The 20,826-nt window shown below is 28.0% G+C and overlaps 1 protein-coding gene across 1 annotated transcript in view; it reads left to right on the forward strand.

The window, feature by feature from the left end:
* The window catches only part of LOC136071878 (cell division cycle protein 23 homolog), a 43,536-nt gene extending 25,297 nt beyond the window's left edge, over positions 1-18,239 (forward strand). The window contains exons 12-15 of the mRNA XM_065797442.1: positions 4,713-4,774; positions 4,933-5,011; positions 17,763-17,879; positions 17,952-18,239. Coding sequence (XP_065653514.1) covers positions 4,713-4,774; positions 4,933-5,011; positions 17,763-17,879; positions 17,952-18,017 — 324 coding nt within the window. The 3' untranslated portion in view covers positions 18,018-18,239. The remainder of the gene's footprint in view (positions 1-4,712; positions 4,775-4,932; positions 5,012-17,762; positions 17,880-17,951) is intronic.
* Positions 18,240-20,826: the final 2,587 nt, after the last annotated feature.

Genomic DNA, 20,826 nt, shown 5'->3' on the forward strand with positions numbered 1-20,826 from the left:
TGTCATCGTTAAAGTTGTCATTTTTTAAAAAAACCTTTTAAAATCTTTTTCTTGTAGGACTCTATCATTTCGGTCAGCTTTTTTCATACAAATAAATGGTCAGCTTTTTTCATACAAATAAAGCAGACAGATTTCCTGCACTCATTGTGACCTTTTGCAAACGTGGGAATTTTTGAAATTTTGTTCTCCGTTTTACTGTTTCCAATTTTTGTTTATGGTTTATGGACGAATAAGCGCTAGAGATGTGTTGAGCCAAGAGATGAGCTCTATAAATTAAGAGTGAATTTTAATCTTTAAAACATTCTATATATTTAGCTTCCTTTTTACAATCATTTAAAGAGAGAAAATATAATATTTTTTAGAAAAATTAAAAAATAATGGTCCCCACGGGACCGCAAAATTAGTTGTAGCCATTAAACTCTAATATCTTCTTTGGATTTTGATTTCACCGTATTTTTGCAACTAAACATATCAAGAATCATGAGTCAAAAAGATTTTAATGGAATGCTTTGTTGGTATTATGACCCCAAATTTTCAGGCTGTGCACTTTTTAAGCTCCTGGAAACCAGAGTACTTTTAGGACTCTGCATTTAAATTATCATTTCTTAATCAATAATTTTTACTATTGTTTTATTCTACTAGTTTATTTTATTGACTATTTTACAGTTTATGTGTATTTTTAATTGTATTATATTTTATATATATATGTATATATATATATATATATATATATATATATATATATATATATATATATATATATATATATATATATATATATATATATATATATATATATATATATATATATATGTAAATTATGTTAGTGTATTTTACAAATAGAGTGCTCAATGTTCTTAAAGAACAGAGCAATAATTAATTAGTAAAAAACACTTATCTAACTTTTATCTTCGACTTGGAGTTTCACCATTGTGAAACTCCAATGTCGAAAATTTCACAATGGTGAAACTCCAAGTCGAAGATAAAAGTTAGATAAGTGTTTTTTACTAATTATATATATATATATATATATACATACATACATGCATCCATACATACATACATACATACATACATACATACATACATACATACATACATACATACATACATACATACATACATACATTCATACATACATACATACATACATACATACATACATACATACATACATACATATATATATAATATATATATATATATATATATATATATATATATATATATATATATATATATATATATATATATATATATATATATATATATAAAGATACATACATACATACATACATACATACATACATACATACATAAATACATACATACTAACTGCCAACCTAAAAGTGTTTAAGATCAGCAAAAAATCGCCGACCTCATTTCAATGTTTTATGGTAATCCCTTTGTGTTAAGTTTTTTTCCCAACCTCTAACAGCTTGAGGTCATTTTCCTTAATTCTGAAGGTTGATATGTGTATATATATATATATATATAAATATATATATATATATATATATACAGTGTCTCAAAAAATTATCCGACCAAACACTTTTTTAAATATTTTTCCTAAAAAAAGTGCTGTATTTTCGTAAATTTAGACTTTTTTGGTAAACTCAAGATTAATAAAAATAAAAGAACATGTTTTTAAATAGATTTTCTTTATTTCAATGTAAAATATGAATCACAAAGTTTTCAGTCTTTAAATAAATGAACTTAGGTCGTTTTTTTATTGTCAAAAAAATAATCGACCAAACGCATTATTTGTTCCATAATAAATTATTATATAACAAAACAATTATTTTAATACTTTGTTGGGCCTCCCTTTGCTTGGATTACAGCTTCTAGACGTCTAGGCATTGATTCGACTAAAGATTTTGTTTCTTCTGATTGAATCTTTTCCCAGGCTTCTTCAATTGCCACTTTGAGGTTTTCTTTTTTGGAAAATGACCGATCTCCAATTTTTCGGTCTACAATTTCCCACAAATGTTCAATGGGATTAAGGTCCGGTGATTGTGCAGGCCATTCCAAGACCTCAACATTATTTTCAGCAAACCACTCCTTTATTTTAGTGGCACAATGCTTGGGATCGTTATCTTGCTGAAATGTAAAATCAGATCCTAGCCGAAGTTTTCGAGCAGATGACTTCAGATTTTGCTTTAATATGAGTTTTGGTAGAAACTTAATTATACAAGTCAAGAAAAATCGCTTCATTTCTGCTCGAAAACTGGCTGAGCAAGCTGAAGTGAATTATGGAATCAAATTATCCCATTAGACAATCAGAAATCGTATCCGAGACCAGGGATTTCAAGGACGACTTGTGCGTAATAAACCATATTTGAATAAGAAACACATGAAAAGAAGATTGGAGTTTGCTAAGAAGTTCAAAAACATGCCGTTAAGTTTCTGGAAAAAGAAGCTGTGGAGCGACGAATCGAAATTCAACTTAAAGTCATCTGATGGAGCCCAAAAAGTTTGGAGAAAAGCCGGAGAAGCCTACAAATTAAGCTGCGTGAGAGGAACTGTCAAGTATGGTGGCGGTAACGTGATTGTATGGGGTTCAATGGCTTGGAAGGGTGTTGGAAAACTCCAATTTATTGATACTATAATGGATCAGGTGCAATACAGAAACATATTAAAGCAAAATTTGAAGTCATCTGCTCGAAAACTTCGGCTAGGATCTGATTTTACATTTCAGCAAGATAACGATCCCAAGCATTGTGCCACTAAAATAAAGGAGTGGTTTGCTGAAAATAATGTTGAGGTCTTGGAATGGCCTGCACAATCACCGGACCTTAATCCCATTGAACATTTGTGGGAAATTGTAGACCGAAAAATTGGAGATCGGTCATTTTTTAAAAAAGAAAACCTCAAAGTGGCAATTGAAGAAGCCTGGGAAAAGATTCAATCAGAAGAAACAAAATCTTTAGTCGAATCAATGCCTAGACGTCTAGAAGCTGTAATCCAAGCAAAGGGAGGCCCAACAAAGTATTAAAATAATTGTTTTGTTATATAATAATTTATTATGGAAAAAATAATGCGTTTGGTCTAATATTTTTTTGACAATAAAAAAACGACCTAAGTTCATTTATTTAAAGACTGAAAACTTTGTGATTCATATTTTACATTGAAATAAAGAAAATCTATTTAAAAACATGTTCTTTTATTTTTATTAATCTTGAGTTTACCAAAAAAGTCTAAATTTACGAAAATACAGCACTTTTTTTAGGAAAAATATTTAAAAAAGTGTTTGGTCGGATAATTTTTTGAGACACTGTATATATATATATATATATATATATATATATATATATATATATATATATATATATATATATATATATACAGGACTCGAAATAGCAAACTTTTTTTTACCAGACAATTTGTCCGATAAAGACTCAAGTTTGCCAGACCTGTCCAATAAAAATTAAAGAAGTGGGTCGAACGCCATCCTGATGCATAAAATGTTTTGTTTTTAAAACTTGACCACACAATTTGTAAGATAAATTATCTAACAATAAGCTCAAACACCTAAAATTTCAAAAGGAAAATATTTATATTACATTTTTTAAAAATTACTATACAATGCGAAATGCTTTGTAAATTATTAAATATATGAATTGATGTGTAAATATTTTAAATGCATGAGTTGTGTAATTATTAAATACATAATTAAATATATAATAAAAATGTATAATAAAAATATAAAATTTTTAAATACATAAATTACAATGTAAATATATTAAATACATAAATTATTAAGTTTACTTATTACTTTATTAAATAAAGTAACAAATTAATTATGTTTACAATAAACCCATTTTATTTCAATTATCAAAGAATATTTTACGTAATTACATTTATATAAAATTAGTATTTTTTTATAAATCTTTACAAACTTTTTCTAGGATCAACTTTAGAAACACTTTTGATAGTGAGAATTTTTAGCGCGAAAACAAGCATGACATAACAACTCAAATTTTGAAGTGTAATAAAAGTACTGGTTTCTATAAGCATTAAAATAACTATTACATTAAAATTTTATAAAATAACCAGTCTGCTGGACAATTTCCGGTGCTAATTTTGAGCCCTATATATATATATATATATATATATATATATATATATATATATATATATATATATATATATATATATATATATATATATATATATATATATATTATTGAGAAATGAAAAAGGCCTAAAAAAGTTATATACACATTCTTATAGGCTTTTTTTATTTCTCAATAAAATTAAAAAAATCAAAATCAAATAAACAAAAGGAAAAAAAATAAAAAAATCATCTAAAATGCAAATTATCTAAAATATATTAAAAATAAATGTTTAGAATTTATTAAAATCATTTGGCCAAGTTATATTTACATTTAAAAAGTTTAAATTTTACTAAATTTTCAAATTTTTTTTATCTAAAGAATTCTTTTGAAAATCAATTTTACATATTAATGGAACTTCCTGTTTACAAAACTTACTATAATTTTTTTTTAAATTATTTTTGGATAATTTTTTTGATCTTTTTCATGATTTGATACTTTTTATTTATTTCAAACACATATTATTATCATTATTATAATTTTTTTTTTGCTACTATTATTATAATTGTTATAAATAATAATATTGTGTTATTTATTATTACTGTTTTTATTATTGTTGCTATTGTTATTATTGATGTTATTATTATTATTATTAAGTGTTATTTAAAAGCTGTTCGACTCGGCGATTCTGAAGGTCAAGCTACTATTAAACTTGCAAAGTAAGTCAAATTTATCAAATCAACATTTGAAATATTTGTTAACTTACTGTGCACAAAATTTTTATTTGAATTTTAAGAATAAAACTTTTTTTTTTTTTTTTTTATTAAATATTAGGTTTTGTGTTCTGTCATAGAAGTTTTGTTCAAATTTTTTCTAGGTTACATGAAAGTAGTGGACAAAACATAGAAGCAGCTAAGCTATACTCTCTTTATATCGATAAAATGGATAATCATGTGGTAAGTAGCTTTATATTAGCTGCTTGCAGTAGTAATATACAAGGGTAAGATAAGTAAATGATTTTTCAGATTTTTTTATGTAGAACTAGCTGCAAGATAGATTTTAATGTAAAAATGTGAAATTTAGCTGCAACATGTAAAGAGTTTTCTTAAAACCATATAGTATTTTCATTCTCTTTTTTTAGAATAAATAAGAATTTAAAATTTTTAAATGGCAACTTATTTCAATAAAGAATGGTTGAGTGATCCATTGTTAAAAAAAATGGCTGGTAAATAGCACAGATAAAAAGTCAACCAAGTGCAAAGCATGTCAAGTTTAAAGTATAAATCATATTGCTGTGGGGTAAAAATAGCATGTCTGGGGGTTAATGTTGAAGTTTTAATGCTAAGTTTTCGAGTCTAAATGATACAAATACCAGGGGAAAATAAGCAAAATTGTATTGAAAAAATCAGGGAATTTTATTCTAGAATTATAGTAGCAACCCTGTTGTTATAGTGCTGACTTCAGAATTGAAAGGTCTGTGATTTGATTCTCTAGCCGAAAAGCAACAGTGAGGAAGTCAAGTCTCATTGAACACTATACTGTAGTGCTCTGTGATAAGTTCATTACATTTTTTAAAAGTAAAACAACCTAAAAAAGTATTTTTGTAGAAGTTTAGATATCATATAAATTATGCAATATATAATTTATATAATTTCTTTCTATTTGGAGTAGGTTTTTCTGAATTTTGATCAAGTTCAGAAGGTTTAATTTATTTTTTATAGGAAGCATGTGTTTTCAAAGAAGATTTTTTTCAATAGTTATAAAAAAAATTTATTTATTTCAAGAGTATTAAAAAAATAATAATAAGTTATAGAATATTTACCTCCTGAAATTTTTTTTAAGGAAGCCATATTTGACTGGATTTATTTTTAAATAATATTGGTCGCTATTGCAATCACTGGAAAAAAAAGTAACAAAAACAGTAAGATCTGTTGCACACAAAAAGTTATTATTTTTTATAGATTAAGTTTATTTTTTTGTGCAACTATTAGTTGCACAAAAAAAGAAAGTTAATCTACTTAAGAAGAAGAAAATTAATCTACTTAAAAAGAAGAAAATTAATCTACTTAAGGAAACTATTAAAATGAAGAATAGATCTATTGCAAATCAGGAATTAGAAATATGGAAATAAACACATTAAAAGTTATTTTTTTATTCATTATTGACAGAGCATAAATGGAGTATTACACTATTGTCCAAAAATCTTCAATCTTGCACCCTTTAGGATGATTTAAAGGATTCACATCTTTAATAAAATTTTCACATTTTTATCTTTCTACCACTGTAGAACTTTTTTATAATAGTGAGAAGCGGCAAGATCTGGCCAAAAGGGACATCAGTATTTGTGTTTTTTCATAAATAGCAAAAGTTTTTTTTGGAGGCATACTTTAATGTAGAGATCGGCAGACAAGGTCTTCTAAGTGACAAAACCAGAGGGCTGCATACCACAGTTACAAATTGTTTGCCACACAAGGAACTTGGATGCAAATTTTTCTCGTTGAATATTTAAATTGATTATTGACAGGTTTATCTTTATTCTCATAGTAAAATTGTTGACCAGGAAAGTGTGAAAAATCTGCCTTGCAATATGTTTTGTCGTCTTCAATTATGCTCATACTTGTCGTCTTCAATTATGCTCATACTTCAATTATGCTCATACAATTATGCTCATATCCCCCATAATTTTAACCAAATTTTTTCGACGTCAAATTCCTTTAATTTCACCATTTAAGCTTCTCTTAGATGTATTTTTCTTATTAAATGCTTCCATGCTAACTCTAGTATTTTTAAGTACCATTTTGATATAAGAGCACGAAGTCTTGAATTTTCTTGCTAGATCTTGCTCTGACTGGTTCAAATTTCTTGCTATTGAACTGAGAATCGACTTTACCTTTTTGGATTTATGGAAAGTTTTCTTTCTTCCATTTTCAGGTTTTCTTTCAAAGCTTTGGTTAGTCTTAAACTTATTTATAATATCTATGACTATAGATTTTGGGACATTTGTATGTTTAGGAATCAAGCGATATGAAGTTGGTGGATTTTTGCAAAAAAAAATTCACAACTTTTTTACGCACCTCAATTTGTTTCTGAAACATTTTGCAAATCATTGATTTGTAAACAAAATTTTATCAACGCAATTAAAGATATAGAAGTAACATTTAATTTAAAAAAATAAAAGAAATAAAAAGCATTTATGGTTTTAGAGAAATCTCAATTTAAAGTTGACCGGAATTTTCCGTATCGACCCGATAGTCAAAGTCAAAATATTTCAAAACTCAAAATAAATATATAAAATACTAAAAGCACTCAAACAATCACATACTCAACTATGTTTATTTGATGACTATCAATGTCTATTTGGTGTCTACCAGTGTCTGTTCGATGTTTACATATTATTATTTTTCTAGTACCTTGCAAGTATTTTTAAATTATTATTAATATATTCATATTCAAACTATATAGCCATAAATAAACAGATTCTTAGGAAAGGGTTATTAGAAACAAAATATAAAAAGTATTTTTAGAGATTCAGATCAATAATTTTAGATTGTTATTCCAGCATATACTTTCATTCAATAACTACTATTTTATTTGTTACATTTGCTAGCTGTTGTACCATACCAACCACCCAAATAAAAAGTCGTTTTTCTATTTTCTGAACGGTCAGTGAATCACTTTTACCATACCTAACGAACGAATTGATGAATTGAGATGTGATGAATGAAGTGATGAGATGAGATGCAATCTTTCATTGCTTTTTCACTAAAAATTCCTAATGCAGATTGATGCTTTAAGTAATAAATGATAAAATACTTTATATAGAAAACAGCATATACCTTTGGTTTGACCACAGACCTTTGGTGTGACCATAGACCTTTGGCATGACCAGTATTATAAAAAATAGGGAAGATGTTCTGAAAAGGGAAAAGTCTGAAAGTTTATTAAAAAGATGATTATCAATTCCTAGAAGAAGATGGAGTTCCATTGGTAAAATAATGTTCAAAAAGAATACTGACCACTCCATATTGATAAACAATGAATGCATTGCATTTGCAAAATATTTACCAAAGTTTAAATTTAAGTCATTAGATACAAATGTTACCAATCTTTTATCGAATGTGCTAAAAGATCTTAGAGTTCCACACTCTGATAGAGTGTTGCAATCAAAGTTGCATCAACAGCAATAACAGTAGCTTGAATGGGACTTTATTCCACAAATGATTCTAGCCATTTTTAGATCACATGAAATGTAAAATATCACATGTAGTTGAATGATATTTTTAATTCAATTAAATGCATAAACTTCTTACAATTTTTACAAGTAAAAAGTTTACTTCCAGAACTTTTTCCTACTTTAACCATTCTAGTTGCTTTGTTGAGAATTAAATCATATTTTCTCAGTCTCGTTTTAGACAGTTTCGTGTTTAACAACACATTTAACTGCACATTTAACAACATTTGCGCTGTAAGTATATAACTTGGTAATTTCTTTTTTGCAAATTTTGGTAAAGAATAAAATCAGATAGTGCTGATTGTTATCATTTTTTAAACTTAAATTTAATAATAACAATAATAAAATGTGAACAGATTAAACAAAAGTTCCATAAATGTTACCTTTACTCATGCATAACAGACATTCTATAGATTTTGTAACTTTTGGCTTTATTTCGGATTGAATTGAATTTCTTTTATTTATTTAATTTTTTACATTTTTTCTAATTGTAATCTATATAATTCCAAAGACATTTTTTTTTATCCTTTCAGATAAGATTTATTGTGAATTATTATTAAAAAAAAAAGCTCTAGAATATTGTTGAACAGGATACTGATCTTAAAAATATATGACCAACTCCACTCATTTCAAGTTACAAAGATATTAAATCAATCTCTAGTCCAGACCAATCAATTTCTAATCTAGATGGCACATTAAAAAACAAATAAAAATTTTTTTTTTCTCAAGTTACAATTTCTAAGTGTTTCTATTTACATAATACTATTAGTTTACCTTATATCAATTCTCTAGTTTTATTAATATTTAATTAGTTAAAATAACAATTTTTATTGTGCTTTTGTTTTGTTTTAAAAATACCTTAATTTTAACATATTGTGTATGTGTAGTAAATCAATGATATAAAACAGTTTTTAACCTTCGAGCAGGCGCCCATTTTATTTTAACATGAATGGGCGCGCCCCATAAATTTTATACATAAATGTCATACAGCTTACAGCAAATTTTCACTATTTTACACTGACATAAAATTGCATAACTATTAGTAATTAAAGAAAAAGCAATACTTCAATGAGTTTAGTAAAGTATTTTATTTGCAAAACTATAAATAAATAAAAAAAACTATTTATAAAAAGAAAACACAAGAAAAAACAATGTTTTTTTTAGTCAGAATTGAAATCACTATTTATATTCGCACAATCAACACATACATTTTTCTTTTGGAAATGATGCTTACATGTAAATGTCTGACAATTATGGCATTTTCATTTCATTGATGCTGAAGTCTTTTTCCTGTCTCGTGTGCAAGAACGACATGTTTCGTGTGAGGCTGTTGTTCTTCTCGAACTCTCTGTAGACACTCCATAATTTGTTTTCAAAAATATCTGCACATCTAATGGTAAGTTCAGAAGGCTCGCTCGAAATGTCAGATTTGCCAAATTTTTCAAAAATAACCTTCTGTGTATTTTTTTATCTGATTGGTTATCAAATGCATATAAAATTGGTGAATTTATTTAATAAAAACTACACAAGGTCATTGCCTAGTTATTCTGGAAACAGAAAATGTCAAGCACATTTTGTCAACACCACCTTTCGCAGCATTATAATCTATAATAACTAGTGTTTTTTAGTTGTAAATCTTTTTTATGTAATTTTGACAATAATATAACCGCAGCATTTTTTTCAAGGCACGTATGAAGTGATCAATTTGTCTTTTTGGAAACCAAACTGGTCTGAACTTCTTTACTTTTATGAGGAAGAAATTCTGGTGGAATTTCACATTTATTCTACTTCAAGGTTCTAATCAGTGTAATTTTTTTCTTTAGTAAATAGTCAGCAAGAGGAATACTTGTATAATAATTGTCTGTGGTCAAATTTCTATCAGAATTTTCAATTGGTTCAATTAATCGTTTCACTATATCAAAAGGAGCATTTGACAAAGCATATGGACCATCTGGCTGTTTTCCACAATAAGTTTCCAAATTAAAAGTATAAAATATTTTAGCATCACATAGTACATACATTTTAATCCCATATTTTGCTGGTTTGCTAGGAATTATATTGAATCTAACTGCAGCGACCTTTAATTGGATGGAACATTTCATCAATGGTTAAGATTCACCTAATTTGAAGCATGTCTTACTATTGTGTACAAATGCATCAAGAAATGTATGAATGGCAGCCAATTTATCTACTTTTCGCCTTTCTCCTCTTGTGGTTTTATCGTCAAACCTCAGAGAGCGTGTCAAAAATAAAAAAAATCTTGTAACTCATTACTGCTCTACAAATTTCTATTCCAGTTCTGTCTGTTGCCCAAATTTCTTTCACATTTGCATGATGAGACTTTTTGATACCAATCATGTACAGAAGACCCAAATAAGCCAAAAATTTGCTTCTTGTTGTTTCTTTACAGTCTCATTGTCTATAATATGTATGGTTAGTTCTTAGTTGAGCAATGTATATATTAGTAAATGTTATAATTTCATCCATCAAATTGATATCAATAATTTTCAAAAAAGCATCTTATTCATTACTGATATCTATGGTACATTGCTGTAGGCCAATGGCTTCTTTTACTATGTTTATTTTTTTTTATTTTTGAAACATTTTTATTTTCAAATTTATACCATTTGGTTGTCTTATTTTTTGCAACATAAAAGTTCTCACAAAGAGTGTTTTCTTCATTTTGTTCACTTATGTTATCTGAAATTCTTTGTTCCGAAAACTGTCAAAATCATTCATATCTGTATTTTATTCACTAAACTCAGTATCATTTTCCACATTTTCATCATCACTTTCATCTTCTTCAAACATACGCCGAACAATATTTTCAAGTTCTGCTTTTGTAAGATGCGTTTTATTATGTTACATTTTGACTTATCTGCAAGAAAAATTTCAAAATAATATCCATCGATAAATTTATTAATTAACTAATTAATATTTAATACATTATATATATACATACCTTTTTGATTCACAATATGAAAAGGTAAATAAAAAACTGGTAAATATAAATAAAATTACACTAGTAGTCCCACGCCGTAAACTTTATTCCTAGCACATCCATTCACATATGACTTGGTGTAGAGCAAATGATGTTTTACAAAAGCAAATAATGCGTAACTATGCAACTTGTTGCATATGCGTACCTATGCAACATTGTTCTAGGAATAGGTACTAATTATTTTTAAAAATGCACGTGTACAAACATTTTATTAAAAAAACAAAAATTTTGCCGCAAATTTTATGTCAGCACGCCCACTTGAAGGTTAAAAATGAAGCAAATTTCAAGGAATACAACAGTAAAATAAAAATTAATAATTTTTACTTGAATTTTTTGAAAAAAAAATCAACAAAAAAAAAAAAAAAATTTTTTAGCTAAAGGCAAAGAGGGTCACAGTTCACAAAAAGTAGAAATTGGCCTACTACAAAATAGCCCTGAAGTTTCACCACGGATTGTCAGTGTAAGGCCCTGGGAGTTGCCTAGAAGTTTTCACATTTTGAGATATTTATCTTTTTTAGAGTACTTAAAATGATGTATTCCCTATGTGAACAGTACAGTTGATTTGATGGGTTTTGAGGCACAAAATAGTTTCCCTATCAAAATTCTAGGCATGCTTTTACTCTTACAAAATTTAAAACTGAAATAAAAAAAGTGGTCTTAGAATCTTCATAGAATATTTAGTGTGATCATAATTTGGCAATTTTGGTCAATCCTATATTATATTAAATACATAAAATCCAATCATTTATATTATTCGCTTTTGTAAACCAAAATCTTGCTTTTTTATTTTTTATTTTATATAATTCATAAATGTAAATCAAAATATGTATTTTATTAAATCAAATACCAACAAAATCTATTTTTAAACTGATTGGCACATACAGTTAAAAAAATGTTAACATCTCAGAAAGGTTGTTGAAATATTATATTGGCAATAAAACTGGAAACAATTCTTTTGCTGTATTTTTTCTTTTGCTGTACTGAAATCATTTCAGTAACATGAGCAGTGATTGCGTGAACTTTCTATTACTTATCTGCATAAAACATTTGGAGCAAACTTTTAAGTTCTTTGAATCAGCTGGGCTTTTGATTTTGTGAAAGTATTTATCCTCGCCTTTTTCACGAATTGTACAATTATTGCAGTTTCTATTGATTACAATTGGGCCTAAACTAACTGTGGTCTACTTTTCCTGAACAATTTTTGGTATATTTATCATTTATTTACCATGCTTTTTTCTTGAAAATATATACCTTGCAGTTTGGACATTAGTCCATTAGGGTAGAATATATATATATATATATATATATATATATATATATATATATATATATATATATATATATATATATATATATATATATATATATATATATATTTATATATATATATTAGGGTGGTTCAGATTTAGGTCAAAATTTTTTTTGGACTAGAGTGGAAGCTTATAAGGTGCGCAAACCTTTGTTTTATATATAAGATTTTTTTTTTTAATTTTAAAAAAAGTTTAAGGTTGGCACACGGCCCCAAGTACTTCTTTTTTTTTTTTTACCATTTTTTGATATTTTTTGACCCCATGTGTGCCACCCTTAAACAATATTGAATTTAATTTTTTTTCTATATAAACTCTCACAATGACTAATATAAAAAAAAATTTTTTATATTGGTCATTGTGAGAGATTTTTTTTTTCTCAACGCTGCAAAACTTATAGAAAAGTCAAGAAGTAGACAAAAAAAAAATGATTTTCCCTATTTCATGGATTGTGGCAACTATTTTTGGTGATTAAGATAACTTGAAGACATAGAGCAAACTTCAAACTTGGGTATGTTAATACTTATATCAAATTAGGATGCTTCAAAAAAAATTGCAGTGTTTGGAGCCTGGGAACTACAAAAACCCCAAAACTTGTGCCCCCAGCCCCAAATATGAGGGAAATAAGTTACCGAGATTTATACTATTGCTATTCTAAACTAAATTTATATTCATCAACAGATTTCAAATTTCATCAATTCGAAAATTATAACTATGTAAAGTTTCCACCCTCCCTAAAATGAGGGGGTTAAAGACTTTACATTGTCATAATTTTGAACACTAAAATATTATTAGATGAAATTTGAAATCTCTCGATAATATAAATTTAGTTTGAAATAACAATTGTATAAAATTTAGTAACTTATTGCCCTCATTTGGAGCTGGTGGCACAAGTTTTGGAGTTTTGGTAGTTCCCAGGCTCCACTCACTGCGATTTTTTACAAAGTATTCTCATTTAAAATAAGTATAAACATACCCAAAATTAAAGATTGCTCTATATCTGAAAGCTATCTATCTTAATCACCAAAAAAAGCTGCCGCAACCCCTGTATTTCTATGGTATTTTTCATTACAAAATCTAGCCAGTTAAATGGAATTATAAATAAGCTATTATAATATATTATATTATTTTCGATGTTAAACTTAGAGTTGAATCTAGAGGAAGGTGGATTAGCTCTTCTCTATTTATATACCTTTCTTTCGAGCTGCGGGAGGAGGAAGGGGAAGAAATAAAAATAAAATCAACATCATATTAGACTTTAAATTATTAACACTCAACATTTTAAAATATTTTTTGTTCTTTGGTCTAGGAATTAGTTTGTGCGGTTTGACAAGGGATTACGAAGCTAGCTTATTGTCTCAGCGTTTCGTTTAGCCACGTGCGAAGATCACTGTTGTTGCGCAACATTTTCATTATAAATCATTTGATTTAAGCGTAAACAACACTATTTTTAATTTAACTGATAATGTCGATTTTTGTTCCTGATAAAGTGTTTTTGCGGGGGATTCTTCTTCATTACTTTAACATGAAGAAAGTGCTACCGAAAATCATCGTAGTTTGGTTGAAGTTTATGGTGACCATGCTCTAGCTGAGCGAACGTGTCAGAAGTGGTTTGCACGGTTTAAAAGTGGTGATTTTTGTTTGGAAGACCAAGAGCGACCAGGACAGCCGAAAAAATTTGAAGATGCAGAATTGGCAGCATTGCTCGATCAGGATTCTTGTCAAACGCAAGAGGACCTTGCAAAATTGTTAGGAGTTGAACAATCAACAGTTTCCAGACGCCTCAAAGCCATGGGTATGATTCAAAAAATGTCTCATTGGGTTCCACATGAATTGAAAGACAGAGACGTGGAAAGAAGAAAGACCATTTGTGAGTTGCTGCTTGAAAGACAGAAAAGAAAGGGATTTTTGCATCGAATCGTTACTGGTGATGAGAAATGGATTTATTACAAGAATCCTAAACGAAAAAAAACCTGGGTAAAGCCAGGTGAACCAGGTCCATCACAACCCAAACGGAATATTCACTGTGCAAAGGTTATGCTGTGTATATGGTGGGATATGAAAGGTGTGGTGTACCATGAGCTTCTGACACCTGGTGAAACTATTAATGGAGAATGTTGTCGACGACAATTAATGCATTTGAAGCAAGCTCTGGTCATAAAATGACCAGATTGGGGTAACAGATATGATAAACTCATTTTTCAGCATGATAATGCTCGACCACATGTCGCAAAACCTGTCAAAACTATTTGGAAAATGTCGCATGGGAAGTGTTACTCCACCCGCCGTATTCTCCGGACATTGCTCCTTCTGACTACTACTTGTTCGATTGCATAAATAACGATTTGATTGGACAGCGCTTCACTTCTTCAGAAAATATCATTTTTTCGACACGGAATTCATAAATTGCCGGAAAGATGGGCAAAAGTAGTGACTAGCGATGGACACTATTTTCATTAATGTATTCATTCATTTAGTTTTTGAAATAAACCTTCAATTTTCAATTAAAAAGCGCATGAATTAATTCCTAGACCTAATACATTCGATGTTAAATCTTTTTTCTTTGCCTCTTGTTTATTTCTTTTGTAAACATAGTTAAGCAAGTGCAAATCCTGTCTCTTTTTTTCTTTGTTTAATTTTCCAATCAGTTTTTTAACTAGTTTAATGGCCCTCTCGGACAAGTCATTGACCACATCATAGGATTTAATAGCAGATTCAAACTCAAGATAAAAATTGTTGAACTTCCAGAACTGTGAAGGGAACTTAAGCCACTGCAAATCACCCCTTTCCATTCCGTAGTTTAGCAATCTTGGCTCATCTTTGATAAGATTGGACATCTTATCAAAGATGACCCATGATTGCTAAATTACTGGAGAACTAAAGAATGGATGCTGATCTTGTGCAAAGTTTAGAAAGTGAAAAAGCTCTTTATCGACCATAACACGTTTAAGTGGACACACATTTGGTTTGGCAAGAAGTATATTGTTAAATGCTTTGGCATTCTCTGTTTTGAGAACATTTATCTGCAAAGCACAACTAATGCAGGATCAAGGTACCAGCTGTGTCTGTCAAATGATTTTAATACTGAAGTAGATCCAAGAAGATTTGTATCCATGAACTTCATCATCTGCAACAGAGCTTTCATATCCTATGCAATATTTTAACAATATTAGATTAGGTCATCAGTCAAACAATTAACTAATTATTTTTTACACTGTTTTCTTATTTATAATTATTATTTTTAACTTGTGGGGCAGCAGTTGGCGATACTGCTCTAAGAAACCACTGAGTGTAAAAGATGCCGACAAACATAGTGGTATCATGAATCTCTTCTATATATTTTCTTCTGATAAATTTGGAATTGTTTCCAATAGTAAATACATTTTAAGGCAATACAATGCTTTTGTCATGCATCTTGCATAATGCAATAGACCAGGAACCTATTATCTATTACATCTCTGTAGAATTGTTCAGCTTCAAGATGTTATTTATCCAAGTTTCTGTTTGAGTTTGAATCCTCATTAATGGAATTGCATCTTTTCAAGATCATTCCAGACAGATTTTAGTTGTTTTAAGAGCTGGTTCTCTGGACCAGATATTTTACTAACTGGATATATCATATCAAAGTGGGTAATATGTCTTTCCAAAATATGACATCAACAGGCAAGGAGCAGTAGTGGTCGCCCCAGCTTATACACCATTCTCGTTACAACTCCTTAGCTTTCCAATGATGGAAGCAGTCGTATCAAAGCTTTATTTGGTGATTGAGAAAATCTATGTGATCGGAGCCTGGGAACTACCAAAACCCCAAAATTTGTGCCCCCAGCCCCAAATGTTAGGGCAATAAGTTACTGAGTTAAATGCTATTTTTATTCTAAACTAAATTTATATTCATCGACAGATTTCAAATTTCATTTAATAATATTTTAGCGTTTTACCATTTTACTAATTTGATATAAGTATAAACATACCTAAGTTTGAAGTTTGCTCCGTGTCTGCAATTTATCTATCTCAATCACCAAAAAAAGTTGCCTAAAACCATGAAATAGGGAAAATCTTTTTTTTTTTTTGTCTGCTTTTTGACTTTTCTATAAGTTTTGCAGCGTTGAGAAAAAAAAATACAGTTATAGTGCTTAATTTTATTTTTATATTAGTCATTGTGGGAGTTATTATAGAAAAAAAAATTTTATTCAATATTGTTTAAGGGTGACACACACGGGGTCGAAAAATGTCAAAAATGGGTAATAAAAAAAAAAAAGAAGTGTTTTGGGGCCGTGTGCCACCCTTAAACTTAAAAAAGATCTTGTATACAAAAGAAGGGTTTGTGCACCTTATAAGCCTCCACTCTAGTCCAAAATATATATATATGTATATATACTCCCATTCTCTCATATATAAAAACAAGCAATTTTTGGTATTAGGGTGTGTTAAGCCACCTCCTACTCTAACATAACACTCTCGTATACGTTAATGGTCTGCAACAAAGTTTATTATATATTTACAAAAGTTACTAATTTTTTCAAAAAAACACTTTTTTAAAAAAAGTGTTTTTTACGGTTAAGCTAGTGGTTTGGTGTCCCTTCAATCCCCCCGGATACCTTCAGTAGTTAGAGTATAATATAAATATGTAGTCCACACTTACACCTTTCTTTTGATACCAAGTTATTCGCATTTCGATAAGAATTTAAAAAGTTATGACAGTTTTCAACAAACGTCATAACTTTTTAAGGAATTGTTCGTTTTTGATAATTTTTCACCTTTGAAATACTGTGTTATATACTGGTATACTTATCCTCTTTCCAATGATAAAAACAATCTAATATTTAAACAATTTGAAATTTTTATACACATACATAGTCTTTCAGTATTTTTTTTACTTTTAGGCCCAGTTTATGTACATGAACATTTTTAAAAAGATAAATATCTTAAAATGTGATGAGTTTTCACTTTTCCAAAAACTTCTAGGCATCTCCTCAAGCCTTATAGTGATTATCTGTGTTGAAATTTCAGGGGGTAATTTGTAGTAAGGCCTATTTCTACTTTTTGTGAACTGTGGAGTTGGCTTCAGCTAAATCGATGAATGTTTTTTTAATTAACTTAAAATTTGCAAACACTTGTTAGTTTAAAAAATCTTAAAAAAGTAAACGTATTTGGATATATTGGTTTAGAATGCTACCACTGCAGATGCATCCCACGCATGTATTTTTGTTGCTCGATATCACCTTCGCGCTGGAAGATATGAAGATGCTAGTACATATGCAAGAAAAGCTGTTGACTATCCAGAAGTAAGAATTTGTACTATTTTTTTGGTTTTAAGTATTTTTTTAAAATAGTAAAAGTCTTTTTTTAATTTTTAGAGTCGAGAGATCGCTAAAACATTGCTTTTTGAAATATCAAAGATTTCTCGGTCTCATGAGATTTAAGTTGATGCCGGTTAACGTAAAAACAATGTAATGTTGATATTTATATTATGTCATTAAAATTAAACATTAAAACGCTACCCAAAAAAGAAACTAAAGGCTAGTTTTTATTAGAAATTTCGTGATAGCTTTATTGACGAAACTATCATAAAATGAATATTTTGGCTTAGTGATACACAAAACTAATGTCTGTTATAAAAAAATATATATTTCATTCGTTTTTAATTCATTCTTTATTGACGAAACTATCGTAAAATGAATATTTTGTTCATTCTTATAGAAGTTTAGTTATCAAGGTTTTCATTAAATGAATCTTTTCTGAATGATTCTGAAAACATTTATAAATTGCTTTTGTTGCGTAAAAAAAACTCAAATTTAAATCTCTAATTGGGATGCCTAGTAAAAAGTTGAAATTTATGGCCAAAAGTGAGGATTCAAGAAAAATTTTATGAGTAATGTTCCGACCAATTTATATTGAATTACTTTTAATATTTTCCGCGACATTTATGGAAAGGTTTATGAGACTAGTTTTAGATTTTTTACTAGTTTAATTTTTTTTAGATTGTTTTAAAAAGAAAATCGAGTTTAGTTGTGGAAGTAGGGTCAAAATATAAAAATTATTGGAGCTGGATAGTTGTTTTTTACAAAGTAGTCTAAGTATTTATTGCTGAAAAGATTAAGTAAAAGATGTAGCCGCACCTTTTGTCACTGAAATAATTGTTTTCTAGTTATGCAAGATGATAAAATGTCATTTCTGCATCTTTAATTTGTATCTTCAGGATCTTTGACGTTTTAGATGACAATTCCACACAGTAAAAACTCCAAATTTAAGCATGTTCATGCTTATGTGAAATAAGAATTTTTTGCAAAAAATTAGGTGATTGGAGTCTAGGAACAAAAATACTTCAACAGTTTTATCGCCCCTAGCTCAAATGTGCGAACAACAAGTTAATAAAATAATTTAATTTACTGTATTCTAGTAAATTCCAATTTACACAAACGTTTTAAATTTCATCTATCTTTAAAATGTAAAATTTACAACCCCTAATTTTGATGAGGGTGAAAACTTCCCTTGTTCATTTCTTTCGAACACTAAAAGATAAATAAATGAGACTTGAAACTCGTCGGTAAATTATTTAGGTAGTAAATTTAAATATTTTATTAACTGATTGCCATCGCATTCGGGCTTGGTAATGAACCTTATGGAGTATTTTTGTTCCTAGGCTCCAATCAGGGTATTTAGGCTACTTTTATAGCCAACATAAGTTTTGTTTATTTTAAATAAATTGCGTTCCCTAAGATAATTAATTTTCAAAATGGCTTCAACCACATCTTTAGCTTATTTAGTTCCAAAGATATGGATGTTTTAATATTTTCAATACTTGGACCTTTGAAGAAATATTTTCTTAAACTATTGGGGTAATTTTTTTGCACGAAAATTATTATTATTATTTTTTTTTTTTTTGTGCGTAAAATTAATCTGCAATAACAAATTTTTTCCAAAATTCGTTCACAGATAAGATTATAAAATAATAATAGTTATTATAAAATAAGATTATGAATCTATATTATTTTAGCAATTTACCATTATAATTTTTTTGGTGTTTTGCAAACACGCACCATTAACTAATCAATTAGCAGTAAAGTATGTTTTTAAAATTTTTGAAGATTTTTAACGTTTTAAACAATGAGTTATTAAATGTTTCAATATTTAAAATGTTATTTGAAACAAAATTATTCAAAAAAAAAAAAAAATGAACTAAATAAACTTAAAGTACCATAGAAAAAGTTTTTTTTTCTTCGTTAATATATCTTTTTATATATATATATATATATATATATATATATATATATATATATATATATATATATATATATATATTTATATATTTATATATTTATATTTATATATATATATAGATATATATATATATATATATATATATATATATATATATATATATATATATATATATATATATATATATATATATAAAGTGGTGGAATTCAAAAAACTTAAGGAGCGGTTAGGTATGATGACTAAAAAAATCAAAGACAGTTTTATTCAAGTGAAAGACATTTTGCATTAAGAGAAATTTAATAATAATTAACTATTGAACATTGCACATTAACAAAAATAAACGCCAGTATATTTTAAATAACGCCTGTAGATTTTCATTATCTTTAGTAGTTTTAATTGTCTTCACGCGAGGATCATCAGCAGAGTGGTTCGTTTGCAATCATTTCTTCACAACGGGAACGGAATTCCAGTCCTTCAGAGGTAGACCAGTTAGACTAATTGTCTATAATAATATTATAAATATTATTATAGACAATTAGTAATAATTACTAATAATTTTTATCAACTGCATATTTAAATATTTTATAAAATGAATGCAATTGTTCTTCGCCTGCTGGCCAAAGAACAAGACCTTCAGAAAGATCCCAATAACTCAGTTCAAAAACTTTAATAAACTCCAAATTATTTTGACCGTGATAGCTCGTTTTTAAATGATCACAATCCATTAATCTTTTCTCCATGTGAACCACAATGTTCTCTAAAAGCTTTTGCCGAGGAATTGCAAAAAATTTTTGATTATTAACAAAAAGAGTATTTTTAAATGCTTCAGAAACAATTAACTCTTCAACTTTTGTTTTATAACTTCCTTTTCAATGCAAAAACACATATATTGTCTAACAAAAATAATGGTTTGTTACTAATATCAGCTAAAAATACACGAAACTGATTGAATTTATTAAATATAATGTAGACTGTATTTAAATAAAGCGGATTATCATAAACTTACGTAAC

This window comes from Hydra vulgaris, chromosome 05 (assembly GCF_038396675.1).
Source record: "Hydra vulgaris chromosome 05, alternate assembly HydraT2T_AEP".
NCBI lineage: Eukaryota > Metazoa > Cnidaria > Hydrozoa > Anthoathecata > Hydridae > Hydra > Hydra vulgaris.